Here is a 22346-nt window from a genome sequence, read left to right as displayed (position 1 = left end):
CACTATTTGGCCTGGGGTCTTCTGGAATACCACTTCAGTATTTGTCTCGTATTTAAATGTGGGGTTAGATTCATGAGAAGTGAACCATTCCAATGTGATAAATGGGCACTATATATTGAAATTAGTCACTGGCTCAAAGGCAAGCAGGAAGCAACATAACTGTGTGTTGATCCTGAGGCAAGCCCCAGTGTCAAAACCAACAAATCAGGCTTGAAAGCGTGTCTCCAAATGTTAGCTCAGGTAACTGTCCAGCTGCTCTTTGCTCGGGAGTGAAAATGCATCTTGGTTGGATATGGTGTCATTGGTGCTGCAACTCCACAAAACGACAGCTGTCAAGAGGAGATGAACTGTAACTGGATTGCAGCCAGCCGATTGCAGCCGCTTCCTCTGATGGGTGGAGAACGGACTGCAGAATGAGCTTGTTTTTCAAAGATTTGAACTTAGTTTTGCAGCTATTTTGAATGCACCCTTATCCAAGCAGCATTGCCCTAGGGATTCAATGTACTGCTGGACCTGCCTCAATGCCTGTTAGTTCCTCTTTGCTGTCAAGAATCATTGTTAATTGGGCTTAACTCTTCAGGAATGTGTAGCCCACTAATTGTTTTAAGTTTAGCGGGGGGTGGGGTGGGGGGGAACGGGACAAAAAGTCTTGTAAAGTGGTATTACTCAGTGCTGCTTGAAATTCAGGCTCTGTTAGGATTTATCAGTGTGACAATGGAAATCAATGAGTTGCTCTTGGAAGAACCTTGATTAGGCTTTTTGGTTTTGTTTGTTTGGGTGTCTTGGTAGTTACAAGTTTGTCTGGATCGTAGCAGTTTCACTTGTTGTCAATCCTTTTTGGTTCTGCTCCTTGTTTAGTTATTTACATGAGCGCAAAGTACACAGTGCTTCCATGCCAAACTGGAAGCTAGTCTTTTTACGTTCTCTTTGCAGAAGTCTAATTTTCTATCAGTTCACGCTCTGCTTCGATGTAGTGTGATTGCTTTGACTTTCTAGTTGAGGTTTGTTTTCTAATTTATTGCTCCATGAACTATACCCTGGACAATGGCTTAAGTACAAAGCCATGCCTTTAAAGTCAGTTGCTGCCCTGCTTGTTTCAAATTTGTCTTTATAAGGTCTTTGGAAACTGATGACACCTTTTGCACAGAACCAGCTTTTCCAGGTTAGCGTAGATGATTAGGTCCGTTTGAAATGCATCTCTGCCTAGTAACAAACTGAATCAACCTGTGCTGAGAGATGAGCCAGCACTTGTCTGCCACACCTTGGCTTAATGCGTCTGAATCAGGTTGCAAATAGAATGGGTTGGAGGCTTTTCAGCAGCTTGCAGCAGAGAACAGTGTCCTGGTGATGGGATAGAAGCACCCTATGTAAGAGCACTGAGTATCTGCTGTGGCATTAGCTATGGTTAGGCTAGCTTGGAGGTGGGCAGCTACTGAAAAGGGTAGTCCTTTCTGCTGTTCCTGTCCTGCAGCACTGCCAGGAGGTGGGGCCACGTGTGTGTTGCCCTTGCTTTGAAACACCTCTGATTCTGAGCTGGAAAAGCATGTCTGTCCAATGTGGGAAGGTATTGGCAGATGAAGATTGGTCACTGAAAGATGATGCCTGCTGCTTTGCTGTGAGACATGTGGACTTTGGTCTGAGCAGGGCTGGGTGACTGGTCTTTAGGGTGCTGCTAGGTTGGAGGGGGGAGGTTTGTGTGTGGAGGAGCCAGGGCACCTGCTGAGCCGGAGCCCAGGTTACCTGTGTGGTGAAGGTGACTTTTGGGATAGTTCCTGTGTCTGTCCCACCTTAGACCGGCAAAAAAGGAACAGTTTTACAGTGCCACCCCCTGGAAAATGAGAAGCTAGTCAGGTCTGAAACCTGGGCCGGCTCAGCTGTTCTGCTCCTGGACAGCTTCTCTTCCTTGCAGCCTGTCTCATTCTCCTGCTCCTTTCCTTGTCTACTCTGCATTTAGACTGAGGAAGATGACAGTTCAGGGCTGCAAGTAAGAGGTTTGCAATTTGTCTTATTGCCCAGGGTCTGGCTTGGAGAGGAGTTGGTCCCAGGAAGAGCAAGCCATTTAAACAGAGCCTACTCTTCTCCCAGCCCTGAAACAGGCCTGTTTCCCTGAAGCAGGTCAGCTCCCTGGTGGGGATTAGCCTGGGAGGCTGCTCTCCTCCACGGTGTTGGTGTGCTCCTGCTCCTGCCCGTTCCTGGTAATCACTACCCCCGCGTTGCATGTTCCGTCTGACTCCTGGTAGCCTCCCCTTTGTCCCTGGGCAGCTCTGCCCTCTCCCCTCCTGAAACGCCCTTCCCTTGCAAGGGTTGACATAGCTGGTGTGTAATGTAACGTAGTGCTTGCCCCGAGGGGAGGAGCTTACCGTGCGCGCTCGAGCAGCCCTGGCACCCTGGGGACGCTCCTGTCCCTGCCGAAATGCTGCTCCCGGCACCAAACCCACCCGCTTCACCCCAGGCAGGGCCCGGGCCCCGGGGGGGGGGGGGGCGGCGGCCCCTTTAAATGGCAGTGAGGGCGGAAGGGCCGCGCCGAAGCTGCGGGGGGCGGGGCTTGCCGCCGCTTCCGCCCCGTCTTCTCAAGGTCTCGCGAGATCGGCCGCTTCCGCCGCCAGCTCCGCCTTTTCCCGCCGGACGCGGCCAAGATGGTGGGTGCGAGCGGCGGCGCCGGCGGCCCTAATCCGCCTCCATCCTCGACGGCGGCGGCCGCCCGCGGCCCGAACCGCCGCCGCCGCCCGCGGCCCGAACCGGCCCGAGCCGCGGGGCTGGATGGCGGCGGGCGGGCGGCCCGCGGGGGGCCGCGGATGGCGGCGGGCGGGCTAGGCCTCAGCGGGGCCTGGCCTCGGGTGGGGGGTCCGGGCTAGGCCTCAGGCGCCCGGCGGCGCTAGGTGCCGGGCGGGGGGGGGGTCTCTGCCCTCCTGACTCCTCTCTCCTCCTTCCCCCCCGCAACCCTCGCTGCAGGCGGAAGTGGAGCAGAAGAAGAAACGAACTTTCCGTAAATTCACCTACCGAGGGGTGGACCTGGACCAGCTCCTCGACATGTCCTAGTAAGAGCTGCCCCCGCGGGGCTGGTTGCCGAGGGGCCCTTCGTCCGCAGGCTGCGGCGGGCGGCCTGGTGCTGCCTGTAAGCGTAGCGGAAACAACCCCGAGCTGGGCGTTTTGGTTCAGTCTGTGGTTTCTTGCCTGGGTGGGTATAAATCCTCGGAAGCCCCCGAGTAAGTAGCGCAGTCACCGCCCCAAGCGGTCCCCGCTTAATTCCGCGTCAGCGGTGCTGTAGGTTAAGTCTTTTCTCCGTTTCAGTGAGCAGCTGATGCAGCTGTACAGCGCGCGCCAGCGCCGGCGCCTCAACCGGGGCCTGCGCCGCAAGCAGCACTCCTTGCTGAAGCGCCTGCGCAAGGCCAAAAAGGAGGCACCTCCCATGGAGAAGCCAGAGGTGGTGAAGACCCACTTGCGTGACATGATCATCCTCCCCGAGATGGTGGGCAGCATGGTCGGGGTGTACAACGGCAAGACGTTCAACCAGGTGGAGATCAAGGTGAGCCGCGGGGAGAGGTTTCGGGAAAACAGGGCCGCGTCCTGTTCCCTCCGCTCTCTGGGAAGGCGTCGAGTCTGGAACAGCTGCTTGTTGCTGGCGTTCTGCCGCTCCGAGCGGGGCTGCGCTGGCGTGGTGGCATCCAGAGCACTGCTGCGTCGCCTTGTTGAAACCTCGTGTAACTGTAATTCCTCCCCTGTATTCGAGGAGGGGGCAGTTGAGGTTCGCTTGGGTGGCATATCTAAAAGCGTGCTGCACTTCTAACGGTGGGCTGCTTGCAAAGGCGTTTTACTCGAGGCCTTAAAAAACTTCAGTAGAGCTTCGGTGAGAGCCCTTGGCTGTCGTGAGCGAGCGAGCGTGCCGAGGTGCCGCCGCGTCAGAGGCGGGCCCAGGGAGAGCCAGAGCAGGCGTGTGCTCACCGCGCTTAACCCTGGCTCGCTGCCCCCTCGCGCGGGAGACGGGTTTCAGCTGACATGGAGTCGCTAAGATTTCCTGGGAGTGGAATAACCAGCAGCCATGGGGAGCGGGGTGGTGTGACCTGATCCTGCTGCCAGGATTAAATGACCTCTTCTCTGAGGGCTCTTTTTGCACCTGATACCTCAACCAGAGGACCCCGGGGCTTGTGCGTCTCCCCTCCCGGGTGTGCGGCACGTGCTGCTTGTCGGGAGGGCTCTGAGGAAGGTGTCCTCGTCCCTCCGAACTCTCTGGCTCCACAGAAGCACCGGCAGTGGCTGCTGCGGGAGGCCTGGTCCCCGCAGGCAGAGCCTGTTCCACGCGCGGTGTTCCCAGATCAGCTACTCTGCGGCATGGCTGGAGAAACCAGCTGCGTGCGGGGATTCTGCTGGCATCTAGGGATAGGGGTTATAACTGTTCCTAACGATTGCACTCTGTGGGGCGATAGTTTACAGAGAAGCGACTACGGCGTCCTTCAGGTGTTCCCGAGGCGCTCCTTGCCTCCCTCGCAGCCGCTCAGGTCGCTGTCGCTAACAGCTCTCTCCCTTCTCTTCCAGCCCGAAATGATCGGTCACTACCTGGGGGAATTTTCCATCACTTACAAGCCAGTGAAACACGGCCGACCTGGTATCGGTGCCACCCACTCGTCTAGGTTCATTCCTCTAAAATAAACAGTTTTGGGAAATGTTTTCTATGTGTAAATAAAGAAATTTCTCCCAACTGTCTTGGGTCCGTCTTGGAGACGTGTCTTCGTGGGATATCTGTCCTTACTCCTTGGATGCCACTAGCTCGGGTGGAGGTTGTGTGTAGCCAGGGTAGAGTCATTTAAATCAGTAAGCAAAACATGTTGGTCCTGACTTGCTCTTTCCCTAAAGATGATTTCCATTTTTTGGCACCCCCTTTTTGTAAAATACGAGGTAAACGCTTTCCTTAAGTTGGGTATATGAGATTCATGAAATTCCACATTCCTTTCAGGAAAGTGATGAATGGCACTTCTGTGCTTTTAACTCTTTTATTTATGATATTTCAAGCAATGCTTGGGCAGAGCTGGCAATGCGGTTAAGTGTCTGCTGCTCTGACTTCACTTTGTGAAGCTTGCTGCAAAGGCAGAGAGAAGCTTAGCTGAGTCATTAACACAAGTGAGAACAGGATTGCTGAGGTGCAGGTCCCTCATGCTTCAGGACCAGCAGCTCTTCTCCCCTCTTCTGGGTGGAGACTGAAGGACAGATCAGAGGATGCTGAGGTTGTAATAGGCTGTTTTCTGAGCTTAAAATGGGGATTTCAAGTTTGGTGGTGGAAGCCTGTCAAGTCAGAGTCACTCTGGATGATGCTGTTTGAAAAGGCTTGGTGTTTTGCAATTTGGGAGGAGGGAAGAAGGTTTCTCTGCTTGACACCAGCAAAGACCTGGTGCCTTTGCAGAAGTTGCTTTGCTCATTGGTGAGGGATGATGTGTCAGAGGTCTCCTTAAGGGTTTGGGAGGGGAGCGGATCTTACAGAAGCCGCTTTTCAACTCTTCAAGAATAAGTGGCCGATCCTGTCTGATTTGGGAGGTTTTCCCAGGCTTGGGTGTAGCTGAATAAAACACCCACAAAAGCAAAATGCCTGAGTGTGCAGAACAGGCTGCTTGGTGACCAGCACCTGGCATGACGGCCTGCCTCGGGGCTGTCTGCCAGAGGTGCTGGGGTGTCCCCTGCCTCTGCCCACCCCTGTCTGGGGCCGGGACCCACCTTGGTCTTTTTAGAGCAAGGCGAAGGCCCGTCCCCGCTAGCTCCCAGCCGGGTGCTGCCTCTGGAGCGTGAGAATTCAGCAGTCGGGGCTGGGGACTGTTCTGCCCTTGCTGCCGGAGGCTCCCTGCCAGAGGGAGGGAAAAACGGGAATAAAACGGCCCCCGCAGCCTGTGTGAGCCGCTCTCTGGACACAAGAGCTGGGGCCTTGCCCCACGGTCAGCAGTGCTGCAGAGGAGCTGGATGGGCCCCGTTGTCCCCTCCGTTCCCGGTCCCCTCCCAGGCTCGGGGTCGCTGCTGCCGGGCGCCTGCGCTCCCTCGCCTTTGTGAGCCGCGGCGTCTCGCCGAGGGCTCGCGGGGCTGCTTCGCTGCGGCTCCCGCAGAGAGGAACCGCTGCCGCCCGGCTCCCAGGCGGCTCTTCGGGCTTTGTTCTCTTTGCAGCATCCTGGATGCAGAGCGCTTCCCCCTCCCTCCCTCCCGCGCAGCCCTGAATGATTCGCTTGTCAGGAAGCGCAGGGTACAGAGCAGTTCTGTGGCTGTGTTCCAGGCAGAGGCTCTGCACCAGCCTCAACGTCGGCAAGGGCTGGACAGGGACCGGCGTTTGCCGTTGCAGCGTCTCTGTGGCAGCAGCAGGTGCCCCGCGTGCGGAGCGATGCCTCTCGGCCTGCCGGGAGAACAAACAGGAGAAACCTGCAGGCGCAATGAGGGTCTGACAGCGCTGCACGGGGACAGGGTCCGGGCAAAGCGACCGCCAGAGGCGGGTGAGCGGTTGTTGGTCACCGCCTCGCTCCTGGCGCGCCTGTCCTCCGCTTTGGCTCCCGGGCGGACGCCGTCCCAAGGCGCCTCGGAGGCGTCGGGTCTCGCCGGCGCTGCAGCCCCGCCAGCCCTGCACCGGCACAAGCGTCCCAGCCCAGCGGGCGGGTGATGGACGTTTGCACGGGGGGCTCCAGCGGAGCATCAGGCTCCCGCCGCGGCTGGGCGGCCCGCGGCCGCAGCCTGCGGATACCCGCCAGCCCTTCGCCTCCTCCCTCGGAGACGTCGCGGCACAGCCACGTCCGTTTGCCCCTTAGGGAAGGTCCCCTCTCACCGGCCTCCGAGGTTTAAGCCCCGCGACCCGGACGGTCCTGGGGAAGCTCCCGCCAGCGCAGCGTCCCAGGCGCCGGCTCCCAGCGTCCCCACCGCCGCGGCCCCCGGGCCTCCGTCCCGCTCCGGGTGAGCGGGTCTGCTCCCAGCGCTGCGGCCGGGGCCGGGGGCCGCGGGGACCCTGGACGGAGCAGCGAGCCGCCTGTCCGTCCATCCCTCCGCCCTGGCAGACCCCCCCCAGCACAGTGACAGCCCTGGCCCGCAGCCCCGACCGGCCCCAGGGCAGGGAGAAGGGGCCGCGGAGCAGGATGCGGCGCTCGGGGCGCGCGCCGTCCCCCGCGGGAGCTGGCTTTGCACGGGGCCGGGAGGCTGCGGCGCCACAAAACCGCCGGGGCAGGGCAGGGACGAGCCCGGGCAAGTCGGGGGACCCCGACCCCCACCGCCGGTGGGCACCGGGAAAGCGCCCGTCATCAACGCTGCCTGATGGCCGCTGATGGGGCCGCAGCCCCCCCCCAGCGCGGTGCTTAGGAAGGGCCGGATCCTGCAAACCCCGCAGGTTTGGGGTGCTGCGAGGCTTTTGGGGACCCCCCCACCCGGGGAGCGACGGCTCCGGCGCGGCGGGGGCTCCCCGTGGGCCTGGGGTGCCCTGGGGTGCGCCGTGGCCCGGCTGCTGCCATCTAACGGCTGCGGCCTCGGCTGGGCTGGAAAAACCCCACTCGGGAGCGGCGCGAGGAGGGGCCGCGCGAGGCGGCGCAGCGGCTGCGCGGCGGCGCAGGATGCGGGCTGCATGGGGCTGCTCTGGCTCCTCTCCTTCCTCCACTCCACCTTCTTCGGCGATGAGGTACCGGGGTGGGCTGGCGGCCGGGCACCTGCGCCGCGGCCGCTCGGCGTCGGGGTTATATTTATTTCCGAGCTTTTTTTGCTTTTTTTCCTCCCTCCCTTTCTTCCTTTCTTCCCTGCCCTGCCGGCGGCTCCCTGCTCGCGCGCTGCCGACGTGCGCTGCATGGCGAGCGGGGGCTGCGGCGCTGGGCCTGGCCGGGGGCTCGGTGCAGCCGGGGGGCGGCAGCGCCCGGCCGGGGGGGGCTGCAGCCGGCGGGTACCAGGGATGGGGCGGGATGCGCGGATGCTGGGGCGGGAGGTGGCACCGCCGGGGGTGCAGGATGCGGCCAGGCTGGGCCAGGCACAGCGGCGCTGGGGGGGGGGGGGCGCGGCATGGCCCCCCCCCCACCGTGGCTCCTGGCCACCGGGAATCTACCATCATGCACCGGGCCCCTCTCCATCCCCGCGGGGCCGGGGGCGGTGGCGACTCCGGAGGGTGCTCAGCACCCAGCGACCGCAGCCCCCCCCCCCCCCCCCGCCAGCCCCACGGCCCGGGGACAAAGGCAGGACAACGATGGGGCTCTGCCAGGAGCCCCAAAACCTGCCCCCCTCCCCGACCCGCTGCACTCCGGACATCGCCACCCCAGGGCTCTGCCAGGGGCGCTGGGACGTGTGCACGCGGGGGTGCTGCGTGCCCGCACGCGTGTTCACGCGTGTGCTCGTGCGCCTTTGCTCGCCCGCCCGCGGGTGCGTGCGCGCCGCCGGCACGGCCAGGCCCGGCGCGCTCCCTCGGGGCGGCTGCGGCTCCCCCGGGCCCTCGTGTGCCGCCGGGTCAATTAGCGGCGCTGGTGACAACACGCTGTTTGTTTAACGTCCCCGGGGGCGCGGGGCCGGCGGCCGCAGCCGGCGCGGGGACCGCAGGTGCAGCTGCTGCCGCGGCCCCGGGCTGACGCTGCAGGGCCAGGACGGGCCGCGGCCCCCGGCTCCCCCGGTGCTGCCGGGGCCCTGGGGACCGCGAGCCCCTTCCCGTGGTGCTGAGGCTGGGCTGGGGGGTGCTGAGCCCTGCGTGGGGTGTGGGGGGTGCTCAGCCCCCCCAGCTCTGCCCTGCTCTCCGCTGGCCAGGCCAGCCCCGGCTCAGGCTGCGCAGTGCCATGGGCACTGCAGGGAGCACTGCACTGGGCAGCAGGGTGCAACGGGCAGTGCACTGGGCAGTGGGGTGCACTGGGCACTGCACTGGGCACTGCACTGGGCAGCAGGGTGCAATGGGCAGTGCAGTGGGCAGCGGGGTGCACTGAGCACTGCACTGGGCAGGGCAGAGCAATGGGCAGAGCAGTGCAAAGGGCAGAGCAGAGGGTGACAATGCAGTGCGGAGGGCTGCGGTACAACAGGCGCTGGGCAGCGCGGGGCAGTGCCGGGGCAGAGCGGAGCCGTGGGCGGTTGGTGCAGCGGGCAGCGCCGGGGTGCCAGTGCGATGCGGAGGACGGTGTGGCACGACAGGCAGAGCGGTGCGGTGGGCAGCGCGGAGGACAGTGGGGTGCAGCGGACAATGCAGTGCTGCTTCTCCACCCACTGATCTCCTGCAGCATCCGGCCCGCGGGGACCTTGCCGGGGGACCCAGGGGGCCGGGCAGCGTGGAGCAGGGCGGCGCGGGTGCCCGAGCCGCAGCCCCGGCTCCCCCTTCCCTGGCGCTGTCTAGACGCTTCGCAACTGCAGGTGCCGGAGCGCCGGCCCCTCCCCGCCAGCCCAGCCGCAGGCTCGCGGCGCGGCCGCTGCAGCGAGCCCGCCCTGCAAGGGGACCCAGGAGTCCGGGAGCTCGGACCCCCCCTACCACCCCCGGTTTAGCCCCCCGCAACGGGCAGGGAGCAACGGAGGAGCAGGGCCGCCAGGTCGCCCCGCCGCCGCAGCCTCGTTGATGTAATCGCTGCCGACGCGTTTGCCACCTTAGCCAGCCCCGTCGATGGATGCTGGGGAAGGGCCGCGGAGCCGCCACGCTGGCTGTCTCCGTAGCAACGGGAGCCTGAGCTGGGCCGCATCCTGCACCCCGCATCCTGCACCCCGCATCCTCCATCCCACGTCCTGCACCCCACATCCTGCACCCCGCATCCTGCACCCCGCATCCTGCACCCCACGTCCTGCACCCCGCATCCTGCACCCCGCATCCTGCACCCCACGTCCTGCACCCCGCATCCTGCACCCCGCATCCTGCACCCTGCATCCTGCACCCCACGTCCTGCACCCTGCATCCTGCACCCCGCATCCTGCACCCCACGTCCTGAACCCCGCATCCTGCACCCCACGTCCTGCACCCCGCATCCTGCACCCCGCATCCTGCACCCTGCATCCTCCATCCCACGTCCTGCACCCTGCATCCTGCACCCCGCATCCTGCACCCCACGTCCTGAACCCTGCATCCTGCACCCCACATCCTGCACCCCGCATCCTCCATCCCACGTCCTGCACCCTGCATCCTGCACCCCGCATCCTGCACCCCACGTCCTGAACCCCACATCCTCCATCCCACATCCCTGCACCCCGCATCCTGCACCCCGCATCCTGCATCCTGCAGCCCACATCCTGGACCCTGCATCCTGCACCCCGCATCCTGCATCCCGCATCCTGCACTGCACATCCCTGCACCTTGCATCCCGCATCCTGCACCCTGTGTCCTGCATCCCATGTCCCTGCCTCCTGTTCGGGGGCACAGCAGTGGCTGGAGGCGGGGGAACAGGGATTTTTTTGGGAAGGGTTTAAAGACCCTGATGCTGCCCCTGAGAAACTTTGACTGGGAAGGGACAAAGGCAGCATTTTGTGGGACTTGAGTGCTGCCACTCCTGGGGTGGCCACACCGGAGCAGGGGGGCTGCTGCCGCCGTCCCTGAGCCCACACCTCGGGAAAGGGGCTCTGAGCTGGCCCCGGCGCTACCGGGGTGTGAGTCAGGATGAGGCCTCGGGCGCTTGCTCACACCAAGCAAGTGATGGGGGGGGGGGGGGCACGATGTGGAGGGAGGTGACGGGAGGCGCCCTGCACACGCGTGCACACAGACACGCATGCATGCACATGAATGCATGCAGACATAGCCATTGCACACGCACGCACATGCGTGCACGCACACGCACGCCTGGCCGGCCCACGAACACATGCACACGCACACACATGGCTCCAGGTCGCCAGCCTGCCCCGCTCAGGACCCCCGGCCCCGCCGTGCACACGTGTGCCGGCACCGCACGCATACCCCCCGCAGGTGTGAGGGGCGGCCGCGGGCGCCGGAGGCGGCGCGGCGAGGAGGAGGTTTGCGGCTGGGCTCAGGGGCCGGGGGCTTGAGGGGGTGGCGAGGGCTGGGCTGGGGCTGGGGGTCTGCTGGGAAGGGGCTGGGGTCGTCCCCGCTGCGGGAGGGAACAAAGCGGGGGATAATTAGAAAGGGAGGCGAAGACAAAAGAGAGACAAAGGGGGAAGGGAGCGGAGGGCTGGAGCTGCTGGCGAGGATGGGAAGGCGGCGGGGGCTGGCGGGGGCCGCGGGGACCCCACGCCGGGGGACGTCCCATCTGCAGGACCCTGGGGGGGCAGCAGGATTCGGGGGGGGACGGACCCCCGCAGGCCCTGTCCCACGGCCTCGGCCCCCTCCCGAGCCGCCGCCGAGTGTCCCCTCATCCCGGGCGCCGCTGCGGTCCCAGGCGTCCGGGGCCGCCCGGGGGCTCAGCGCCCGCCTCTCGCCCCCGGCAGGCCCTGGAGGAGCTGAAGATGTCCGGCTCCATCGCCTCGTACGACCAGCTGGTGCGGCAGGTGGAGGCGCTGAAGAAGGAGAACAGCCACCTCCGCCGCGAGCTGGAGGACAACTCCAACCACCTCTCCAAGCTGGAAAATGAGACCTCGGACATGAAGGTGAGCCCCGGAGCCGGGGGCCAGCGCTGCCCCGGGGATGCCAGGGCCACAGGGACCCTGGGCCTCCTCCGGCCTGCCCCCACAGCGTCCCCTCCAATGGGTCCACGTGTCTTTTAGGAAGTCCTGAAGCACCTGCAGGGCAAGCTGGAGCAGGAGGCGCGGGTCATGGTGTCCTCAGGGCAGACGGAGGTCCTGGACCAGCTGAAAGGTGGGTCACCAGCCGGGCTCTGGACGCTGGGGCGCGCCGAGGGCGGATTTCCCCTTAACTCTGCCCGCTGCGGATGGCGCGCGGGACCTCACCCGCCGTGCCCCCGTCCCCAGCTCTGCAGATGGACATCACGAGCCTCTACAACCTCAAGTTCCCGCCGGCCGCCCTGGCCCCGGAGCCGGCCGGCCCCGGGCGCAGCCCCGAGGACAGCCCGCTGCACGCCGCGGCACCCCGGGGAAAGGACAGCGTGGGGGACCTGAGCCGGGCCACCATCCGCCTCCTGGAGGAGCTGGACCGCGAGAGGTGACGCCCACCCTCGTCCCGCCGGGTGCAGGGCCCCGGGGTGCCCGTCTCGGGGCGGCGCGCGGCCGGGCCCGCCGGGACGCCCCGCTGACGGGCGCTGCCCCGCGCTCCCCAGGTGCTTCCTGCTGGGCGAGATCGAGAAGGAGGAGAAGGAGAAGGGCTGGTACTACACGCAGCTGCAGAGCCTCTCCAAGCGCCTGGACGAGCTGCCCCACGTGGAGACGGTGAGCGGGGGGCACCGCGGCGGCCCTGTCCTGCCTGGCGCCGGGGTGGCCCCGGCCCCCCCCGTCACGCTGCCTCCTGCCTCCCCCCCCCCCAGTTCTCCATGCAGATGGACCTCATCCGGCAGCAGCTGGAGTTCGAGGCCCAGCACATCCGCTCGCTGATGGAGGAGCGCTTCGGCACGGCCGACGAGATGGTGCAGCGAGCGCAGGTCAGGGCCGCCGGTGCCTGGCCCGCTCCCCCGTCCTGCCCCCGGAGAGGCTCCTCCATCCTTCCCCAGCCCTCCAGCCCGGGCACCCCCCCACTAGCTGGTTTTCCCCGGCTCCATGCACCCTTGTGCCCAGCCCCGTGCAGTCTCGTCCCCAGCGCTCCACGGTCCTGTGCACTCTGATGCCCAGCCCAGCCCCATGCACAGCTCTCCTGGCCCCGTGCACCCTTGTGCCTAGCCCCATGCACCTTCGTGCCCAACTTTCCCAGCCCCATGCTCAGCTCTCAGGGTGGGGGTGCCAGGGGGGGTCCCAGCCTGTGCTGACACCCACTCCGTGCATGCAGATCCGGGCATCCCGGCTGGAGCAGATCGACAAGGAGCTCATGGAGGCTCAGGACAAGGTGCAGCAGTCGGAGCCGCAGGTAACGGCCAGGGCTGAGCCCGGTGCTGCCCGGGGGACGCTCGCCCCGGCCCTGCCCCAGCGCCCCGGGGGCCGCGGCTGGCAGGCGGTGGAGGCAGGTGAGGAGGGGGCCAGGCGCAGCCTCCCCGCTGTCCCCGGCCCCCTCCCCGGCCCCGCGGGAGCCAGCGGCACAGCCAGGGCTTTGTGTGGCTCGGGCACCGTGAAATGGGCAGTTGCCATGGAGACCAGAAGTAGGCCATGGCAAGCGGCGGGCGGCCGCCTTGGCGCCGCGCAGCATCTGCCGGCGGCCCCGAGCGGGCAGGGACGGCCGCCCCGTCACCCCCGGCCGCCTGCAACGGCCCCGCCATCCCCCACCAGCACCACGTCCTGCACGGCCCCTCCATCACCCTCGTGTCCTGCACCGTCCCTCCATCACCCTTGTGCTCTGCATGGCCCCTCCATCACCCTTGTGCCCTGCACAGTCCCTCCATCACCCTTGTGTCCTGCACCACCCCTCCATCACCCTCGTGTCCTGCACCGTCCCTCCATCACCCTTGTGCTCTGCACCGTCCCTCCATCACCCTTGTGCCCTGCATGGCCCCTCCATCACCCTCGTGTCCTGCACCGTCCCTCCATCACCCTTGTGCTCTGCACCGTCCCTCCATCACCCTTGTGCTCTGCACCGTCCCTCCATCACCCTTGTGTCCTGCACCACCCCTCCATCACCCTCGTGTCCTGCACCGTCCCTCCATCACCCTTGTGCTCTGCACCGTCCCTCCATCACCCTTGTGTCCTGCACCACCCCTCCATCACCCTCGTGTCCTGCACCGTCCCTCCATCACCCTTGTGCCCTGCATGGCCCCTCCATCACCCTTGTGTCCTGCACAGTCCCTCCATCACCCTTGTGTCCTGCACAGTCCCTCCATCACCCTCGTGTCCTGCACCACCCCTCCATCACCCTTGTGTCCTGCACAGTCCCTCCATCAACCTCGTGTCCTGCAGCACCCCTCCATCACCCGCGTGTCCTGCACAGTCCCTCCATCGCCCTCATGTCCTGCACGTCCCCACCATTGCCTCTGATCTGCTGCAGCCTCCAGCTGCAACGTGGTCCCCGCTTCCCACCCTGCTCGCATTACCCACGCTCTGCCTTTCTCGAGCACCTTATCATGGCAGCACTCGCTGTTCAGCCCCAGTTTCAGCTGAAAAAATACAGCTGTGGCATTTTAAAAGGTAGCAGTTGCAACAACTGAGAAATGCTGCAGAATGTAGCAGCGCAGCTCAGCTCGTGCAAAGCACCTGGCACGAGGGAAGGTGCCGCGGAGGCACAAGCCGGTGAGGTGCCATGCATCGCCGTGGGGCACAGCGCGTTCGGCCTCCCTGGGGCCACGGTGTGGCCACCACGAGCCACCCCGGGAGACCGCTCTGCAATATGGCCCTGCTTGCCTTGTCCTCCGCAGCTCTGCGGGAAGCTGCCAGGTATGGAGGGGGACGGCAGCCTCGACATCCCGACCCATCCCGAAGATGGGAGCAGCAGCCTGGGCAACAGCAAGGTAGGAGCCATCCTGCCGGGCACTGGAGCTGAGAGACACAGCCTGGCCATGAGGTGTAACCCCGGCTCCCCGGCCCGCAGGTGGAGGTGGTCTTCTGGCTCCTGTCCATGCTGGCGACGCGGGACAAGGACGACATGTCCCGCACACTGCTGGCCATGTCCAGCTCGCAGGAGAGCTGCCTGGCCATGCGCAAGTCGGGCTGCCTGCCCCTGCTCATCCAGATCCTGCACGACACGGACCGGGAGCCGGGAACCCCCGAGAGCCCCGCCGGCGCCAAGGACGCCCGCATGCGGGCCAACGCCGCCCTGCACAACATCGTCTTCTCGCAGCCCGACGAGGGCCAGGCCAAGAAGGAGATGCGAGTGCTGCATGTGCTGGAGCAGATCCGCTCCTACTCGGAGACCTGCTGGGACTGGCTGCAGATGCAGAGCCGCGACGGGGGCAAGGGCCCTGAGGGCGGCGCGGGTACGGGGCGAGCGGGGCGCCGGCACAGACAGGCGTGCACTGTGCGTCTGCGTGCACACGTGCATGGGATTGCACCCTGCGGTGTGCACGCGGCTGCATGTCCGTGCATGGAGGTAGGGGAGGGGGGGGCTGATTTGCTCTTGCCATGCCGTCCGGCTCACCCCTGCTTCCCCTGCAGCACCGGTGCCCATCGAGCCCCAGATCTGCCAGGCCACCTGCGCCATCATGAAGCTCTCCTTCGACGAGGAGTACCGGCGTGCCATGAATGAACTAGGTGAGCGCGGGGTGGCCGGGAGCGGACGCGGGGCTCTGTTCCCATCCCCATCCCTGCATGGCACTGCAGACGCCCCCACCCTGTCCACCACGTGCCCACCCTGGGGTGGCACATGTCACCCCACCCTGTCCACCATCTGCTGCGTCTCTGCCCCTCGCGGCTGGTGCACAGGTGGTGGCACCAGGGAGGTGTCCATGCCCGTGTCACCCCATGCCCCGTGCCGTCCCCCTAGGTGGGCTACAGGCGGTGGCCGAGCTGCTGCAGGTGGACTACGAGATGCACAAGATGACGAGTGACCCGCTGAACCTGGCACTGAGGCGCTACGCGGGGATGGCCCTCACCAACCTCACCTTTGGTGACGTGGTCAACAAGGTCCGGGGGGCTGGGGAGGGGGTGGTGGGGCCGGGAACGGGGCTGGGGGCCACCATGGCACCCATGCTCACGCTACTCGTCCTCCCTGCAGGCGACGCTGTGCTCCCGCCGCGGCTGCATGGAGGCCATCGTGGCCCAGCTGGCCTCCGACAGTGAGGAGCTGCACCAGGTGGGTGGACTGGGACAGGGACGGGCATGGGGATGAGGACAGGTGGGGATGCCCTGGGGTCCTGCTCCTGCTGGGATGCCTGGGAGAGCCCCGGGGTGTGGGGTTGCCCATGCACCTGCTTTGCCCTCCCAGGTGGTGTCCAGCATCCTGAGGAACCTCTCCTGGCGTGCCGACATCAACAGCAAGAAGGTGCTGCGGGAGGTGGGCAGCGTGACGGGGCTGACGCAGTGCGCACTGCACGCCACCAAGGTGAGCGCGGGCAGCGCGGGGCCCCTCTGCAGCAGGGCGAGGAGGCTGCGGCACTGGGGGCTGACGGGGACCTGTTCCTGGGCAGGAGTCAACGCTCAAGAGCGTCCTCAGCGCACTCTGGAACCTGTCGGCGCACAGCACGGAGAACAAAGCTGCCATCTGCGTGGTGGATGGGGCCCTGGGCTTCCTGGTGAGCACCCTCACCTACAAGTGCCAGAGCAACTCGCTGGCCATCATTGAGAGTGGGGGCGGCATCCTCAGGAACGTATCCAGCCTCGTCGCCACACGTGAGGACTACAGGTGAGGGCGGCAGGGACGGGAGTTGCTGCTCCTGCAGCTGGCAAGCCCACTCAAGGGTGCTCCTGGGGTGCACGGTGGTCCCTCCTGGCTCTTCCCTTGCGTGGTCCCTCCTGCCCCTCGCTGGAAAGGGCCCAGCTGGCTTGGAGTACTTTGTCCTGGGGATGTGCTGCAGGGAGAAGGAAGGCGATGAGGTCCCGTTTGGGGGCACGCCATGCACATCCCTCCCAGCTGGGGCATGGGGGACCCAGGCACCCTGCCATCACCCCGGGCTGTGGCTTGGCCACCAGCTCCCTCCTCTGTGCTCGCTCCCGCCTGAGCAATGGGGCTCACAGCCGGGGTGGCCCGTGTCTCGCAGGCAGGTGCTCCGGGACCACAACTGCCTGCAGACGCTGCTGCAGCACCTGCGGTCACACAGCCTCACCATCGTGAGCAACGCTTGCGGCACGCTGTGGAACCTCTCTGCCCGCAGCCCCAAGGACCAGGAGCTGCTCTGGGACCTGGGGGCTGTCAGCATGCTGCGCAACCTCATCCACTCCAAGCACAAGATGATCGCCATGGGTAGTGCAGCTGCCCTTCGCAACCTGCTCACCAACCGGCCCCCCAAGTACAAGGATGCCACCGTCATTTCCCCCGGCTCCTGCATGCCTTCCCTCTACATGAGGAAGCAGAAGGCTCTGGAGGCCGAGCTGGATGCAAAGCACTTGGCTGAGACCTTTGACACCATGGAGAAGCAGAGCCTGAAGAGCCAGAGCATGAAGAAACCGATGCGGCACATGGAGAGCCTGGTGAAGGACTATGCCTCTGACTCTGGCTGCTTTGACGATGATGAGGTGCCCAACGTCTCGACCGGAGTGGAGACGGGGAACACCTCCGTCCTCTCCATGTTCCTCAACTCCTCCTTCCTCCAAGGTCAGGCCCTGCCCCGGGCCCTTGCACAGAGGAGGTGCCCGGAGCCAGAAAAGGACACTAGCAGCAAGCCAACCGAGCCCAAGAAGCCACCGTTGCCAGAGGATGATGTTTCACTGGCTGCCGAGAAGCTGGCCAACAAGATCTCCAGCACAGTGGCCAAGATCGACAAGCTGGTGGAAGACATCTCCACCATGCACACGTCCTCGGATGACAGCTTCAGCCTCAGCTCCGAGGACCACTGCCTGGACTGGCAGTACGGCACCGAGGAGGCGCACGAGGCGCGCGCCCAATCCTGCTCGCCGTGCCGCCTCTCAGACGCCAGCGGCTTCGTGAAGCGGGAGAACCTGAGCCGGGCGCACACGCTGCTGCGGCTGAAGACTGCCTACACCAGCTTGTCCAACGACAGCCTCAACAGCGGCAGCACCAGCGACGGCTACTGCACCAAGGAGCACATGAAGCCCTGCACCCGGGCCTCCTTCCTCGACTACCGAGAGGAGCTGCAGCGGTACCAGAAGCGGCCCAGCAGGCTCGACCTCAAGAACATCCTCAGCAACAAGCCAGAGCGGATTGAACCACCCGCACTCAAGGCCAAAGACCCTGGGGAGCCGGACAAGCCGGAGCAGAAAGACCTGCCTGAAAGGGCCAAGAAGACAGTGACTTTCCCCAGTCCCAAGGCGATGGACAAGGAGACTGAATGGAAGAAGGACACAGGCAGCAAGCTTTCCTCCGACCCACAGGTCCACACGATCAAACTCTCCCCATCCTACCAGCACATTCCCCTGCTCGAGAACCTGGCCAAGAGCAGCTCAGCCACCGGTGCTGGGGCGCTGGCCAGTGCTGGCCACCACCCCTCACTCCTGGGCAGAAAGCAAGCCTGGCTGCCCCCTGTGCTTCTGCAGACAGCCGAGACCCTCAGCAAGATCCCAGAAAAGCTATCTGCCCGCCCACCAGCCACGGCAGAGCAGGAGTCAGTGCAGAAGTACTCAGTGGAGGACACTCCGATTTGCTTCTCCCGGTGCAGCTCGCTCTCCTCCCTCTCCTCAGCTGACAATGTACTGGACGGGCAGAGCCACAGCGAGAATGACATCGACAGTGACTCCTCCCTGGAGATCATCGAGATGGAAGAAGGGGATGGGGAGGCTGAGGATGGGAGGCAGGAGAAAGAGAAGACAGTGGATCCAGGCCCAGCCACGGCAGTTGGGATTTCTCAGCCCATTACAATCCCCTTCCAGAAGCGGGACAAGATCTTCCTGCGGGAGTCGTCCCCGTCACGCCACGAGGACCTCACGCCCTCAAGCTCATCAGAGAACTACATCCAGGAGACACCGCTGGTGATGAGCCGATGCAGCTCTGTCAGCTCCTTGGGCAGCTTTGAGAGCCCGTCCATCGCCAGCTCTATCCAGAGCGACCCTTGCAGTGAGATGATCAGCGGCACCATCAGTCCCAGCGAGCTGCCTGACAGCCCGGGGCAGACCATGCCACCCAGCCGCAGCAAGACGCCCCTCTTTGAGCTGGGGTGCCAGCCGGAGAAGGAGACTAGCCAGTTCAACATCCAGTGGGAGAACAACGTCAAGAAGTTCATGGAGATCACCGACTTCAAGGAACGTTTCCAGCTGCCCCAGGACCTGGACTCTATGGTCTACTTCACGGTGGAGAAGCCCAACGAGAACTTCTCCTGTGCCTCCAGCCTCAGTGCCCTGCCCCTCCACGAGCACTATGTCCAGAAAGATGTGGAGCTCAAGCTGATGCCCACCTTCCCAGAGAAGAACAGCTTGAACTTTGTGGCTCATGAGAAGCGGGAGGACAGGCGGGAGGAGCGGTACCTAGAGGGCAGGAGAAGGGTGGACCGCCCAGACCCCAACTCCGATGATGACATCGAGATCCTGAAGGAGTGCATCAACTCTGCCATGCCCTCCCGCTTCCGCAAGGTGAAGACGTCCCTGCTCTCCGGCCAGGTGCTGCATCCGCAGACCAAGAAGGCCATGCACGTGCCCGTCTACATGCTGGTGCCTGCCCACTCGCACCCCGGTGTCCCCAAGCACCTGCGGGCCACCGCCCGGGACCTCTTCAAGGACGACGACTCCTTCACCGACTCGGCCGATGGCACCCCCGTCAACTTCTCCAGTGCCGCCTCGCTGAGCGACGAGACCCTTCGCTACCCCACCAAGGAGGAGGCTGAGCACCCTGGGAAGAGGCTGGAGAGGAGAGAGGTGGCCACGCTGCCTGGGGGGCGCAGCCGGGCCGAGGGGCACCGGGAGCCGGGGAGCGCCAACAGCACCGCGGGGAAGAGATCCTCCTCCAGCAGCTCCACGCCGACTCGCGGGAGCTCAGCCTACAAGCCCAAGACGGGGTCAAGCGGGGCTGGTCCGATCCAGCCGAGCAGGGGCCAAGGCACGGAGGCCAAGCGGGGCCAGCCACCCTCCAAGAGCAGCACGAGCCTGGAGCTGGATGTCGGGAGGACCAGCAGCCCCGGGCCTCGTCCCAGCGGTGTTCCTGGGAAGAAGGCTGCTCCCCGCGAGGACGGCAGCCGCGGCGGGGTGGCCTTCCAGTCCTTGTGCCACACCACGCCGACGGAGGAGGCCGTCTATTGCTTCTACGAGCACGACTCTGACGAGCCTCCAGAGGCCAGGAGGGATGCACCGGGTGGGAGAGACCAGTCTGGCCGGGCCCCACGGAGGGAGCGCTGGAGCAGCTCCGTCTCCCAGCAGAAGCCCGAGCCGAGTGCCCGGCAGGCGCCTGCCAAAGGAAAGGCGGCTGCCAAGGTGCAGAACAACCTCATTGCGGACGAGACACCGCCGTGCTACTCGCTCAGCTCTTCCATGAGCTCCTTGAGCGATGCCAACCTCTCCGACGGCGAGGGCCAGGCACAGCCCTACGGCAAAGCCACCCGGCCGCGGGCCGGCAAGGCACCGGGACAAGCGCGAGGCAGCTCCCCCAGCTCGCTCAGCCTCAACTCCGAGGACGACCTGCTGCAGAAGTGCATCGGCTCGGCCATGCCCAAGCGGCGGCGGCCCTCGGTGCGGCGGCGCACTGCCGAGCACAAGCAGAAGCTCAAGGTCTCCAACACCAAGAGCCTCGGCGGGAGGGAGCGGAAACCCGAGGCCAGGCATCACCCCATCGAGGACGCCGGCTCTGACCGGGGCTCCGATCTGGACAGCGTGGAGTGGAAAGCCATCCAAGAGGGTGCCAACTCCATCGTCACCTGGCTGCACCAGGCCGCGGCGTCCCTGTCGCGGGAGCCGTCCTCCGAGTCAGACTCCATCCTCTCCTTCGTGTCAGGGCTCTCGGTCGGCTCCACCTTGCAGCTCTCCCTGGAGAGGAAGGAGAAGAAACGGGCTGCCAAGGGTGCAGGCCTGGAGGCCGAGAAGAGAGAGCATGCTAAGGGCTTTCTGGAGAGGAAGAAAGTGCCGGAGGGCAGGACCACGGGCAGCAGGAGCACTGGGGCGGCCAGGAGCCCGGCCCCACCAAAGCCGATGCCGAACCTGCCTGTGGTTTTCCGCGGCAGGACTGTGATCTACATGCCCAGCCTGGCCAAGGATGCCTCCAGCCCGCGGTCCACCCCGAAGAAAACCACCGCAGCGAAGCCCCAGGCGCCGGCCAAGAACCTCTCGCTGAGCCAGCAGCGGTCGCGGAGCCTGCACCGGCTGGGAAAACCCTCGGAGCTGGGCGACCTGGCGCTGCCCAAGCGCAGCACCACGCCGCCCGCCCGCATGGGCAAGGGGCCGCCGTCCTCGGGCTCCTCCCGCACCTCCACCCCGTCCCAGCCCGCCCCCAAGAAGCTGCTGTCGCCCTCCCAGCTGGCCAAGCAGGGCCCCACGCCGACGGGCAAGGCGGGCGGCAGCTCCTCCCCGCCGGGCGCCCCGGCCAAAGCGCCGGCACCGAAGTCCCCAGCGCCCAAGCAGCACAAGACGCAGAAGTCTCCCGTGCGCATCCCCTTCATGCAGAAGCCCAGCAAGAAGGGGCTGCCGGGCCGGGGCGCGCTGCCGGCGCTGGAGGAGCAGGCGGGCAGTGCCAAGCTGCAGGGCAGCGGTGGCCGGCGAGGGATGTCACCGGCCGGCCGGCTCGACTTGGTGCGCGTGGCGTCCGCCCGCTCCAGCGGCAGCGACTCGGATCGCTCCGGCTTCCTGCGCCAGCTCACCTTCATCAAGGAGTCGTCCAGCCTGCTGCTGCGGCACCGCGCCGAGCTGGCGCCGGCCCCAGCTGCCTCCCCGCCACCGCCGCCGTCACGCAGCCGCGCAGCCCTCCCCGCCGTCTTCCTCTGCTCATCCCGCTGCGAGGAGCTCAAGGCGGCCAAGGCGGCACCCAGCCCGCGGGCCCCTGGCCCCAGGGCTCAGCCCGGCAGCAAAGTCCCCACCGGGGCCAAGCCGCCTCGGAGAACCAGCTCGGAGAGCCCATCCCGGCTGCCGGTGAAGAGCGGCGCCGCTGCGCCCGAGCCCTTCAAGAGGTACTCGTCCTCGCCCAACATCAGCGTGGCCAGGAGGACCGGCAGTCCCTCCTCCGTCCTCTCCGCCAGCTCCGAGGGCTCGGCGCAGCGGCGGCGGCGGCCGACCGAGGAGGACCCCGCGGCGCCGGACGAGAAGCCGCAGATGGTGATGATGAAGGGCACCTGGCGGAGGATCCGGGACGAAGACATCCCGCACATCCTCAAGAGCACGCTGCCACCCTCGGCCCTGCCGCTGGCCAGCGCCGCAGAGGAGGAGGAGGAGGAGGAAGAGGTGGAGGCGAACCCCGGCGCCCCGAGGAAGACCAGCGATGCCGTGGTGCAGACCGAGGACTTCGCCACCACCAAGACCAACTCCAGCACCTCGCCCACGCTGGAGAGCCGAGCGGGGCCCGAGCATGGCCGTGCCGCTGGCGCCAGCGAGGGCCTGGCCCCCGCCAAGGGCACCCTGCCCATCTTCGGCCACGAGCCCGCGGCCGCCGGGAGCTTCCCCGCCAGCCGGCACGGCTCCCCCAGCCGAGCCGCCCGCGTCACCCCCTTCAACTACGTCCCCAGCCCCATGGCCGTGGCCGTGGTGGCCGACAAGGTGGTGGAGAAAATTCAGGCTTAAGCAGCTGCTGCAGATAAAACACCCTCACGCGGGTCCCCGCATCCCGTGCTGCCGGAGTGGGAACAGCCCCCGGAGCCGCGGCACCGACCCCCTCCGCCTGCGTGTGCCCCGGGAGCTGCCGTCCACCTTCGGAGCCGGCCGGGACTGTTTTGACGGGGAAGGAGATGCAGGACAGCTGGAGCACG

General features: G+C 65.4%; 2 protein-coding genes across 2 annotated transcripts; both read left to right on the top strand.

Moving 5' to 3' along the window:
* The first annotated feature begins 2504 nt into the window (after positions 1-2504).
* Positions 2505-4697, top strand: RPS15 (ribosomal protein S15). The gene is made up of 4 exons (XM_068919673.1): positions 2505-2639; positions 2953-3038; positions 3292-3526; positions 4534-4697. Exons 1-4 carry the CDS (start codon positions 2637-2639, stop codon positions 4645-4647), a joined length of 438 nt encoding a protein of 145 aa, XP_068775774.1. The 5' UTR covers positions 2505-2636; the 3' UTR covers positions 4648-4697.
* Positions 4698-7531: 2834 nt separating this feature from the next.
* On the top strand, positions 7532-22265 carry APC2 (APC regulator of WNT signaling pathway 2). Its single transcript, XM_068919910.1, has 15 exons — positions 7532-7624; positions 11323-11481; positions 11599-11689; positions 11803-11992; positions 12108-12216; positions 12312-12425; positions 12767-12844; positions 14280-14372; positions 14453-14837; positions 15016-15111; positions 15344-15483; positions 15575-15652; positions 15785-15901; positions 15987-16201; positions 16557-22265. The coding sequence occupies exons 1-15, from the start codon at positions 7571-7573 to the stop codon at positions 22159-22161; spliced, it is 7524 nt and encodes a 2507-aa protein (XP_068776011.1). The 5' UTR covers positions 7532-7570; the 3' UTR covers positions 22162-22265.
* The last annotated feature ends 81 nt before the right edge of the window (positions 22266-22346 follow it).

This window comes from Struthio camelus, chromosome 26 (assembly GCF_040807025.1).
Source record: "Struthio camelus isolate bStrCam1 chromosome 26, bStrCam1.hap1, whole genome shotgun sequence".
NCBI classification, from domain to species: domain Eukaryota; kingdom Metazoa; phylum Chordata; class Aves; order Struthioniformes; family Struthionidae; genus Struthio; species Struthio camelus.
The sequence above is the reverse complement of the archived record's forward strand: the minus strand, read 5'-3'. Positions and strand labels throughout refer to the sequence as shown.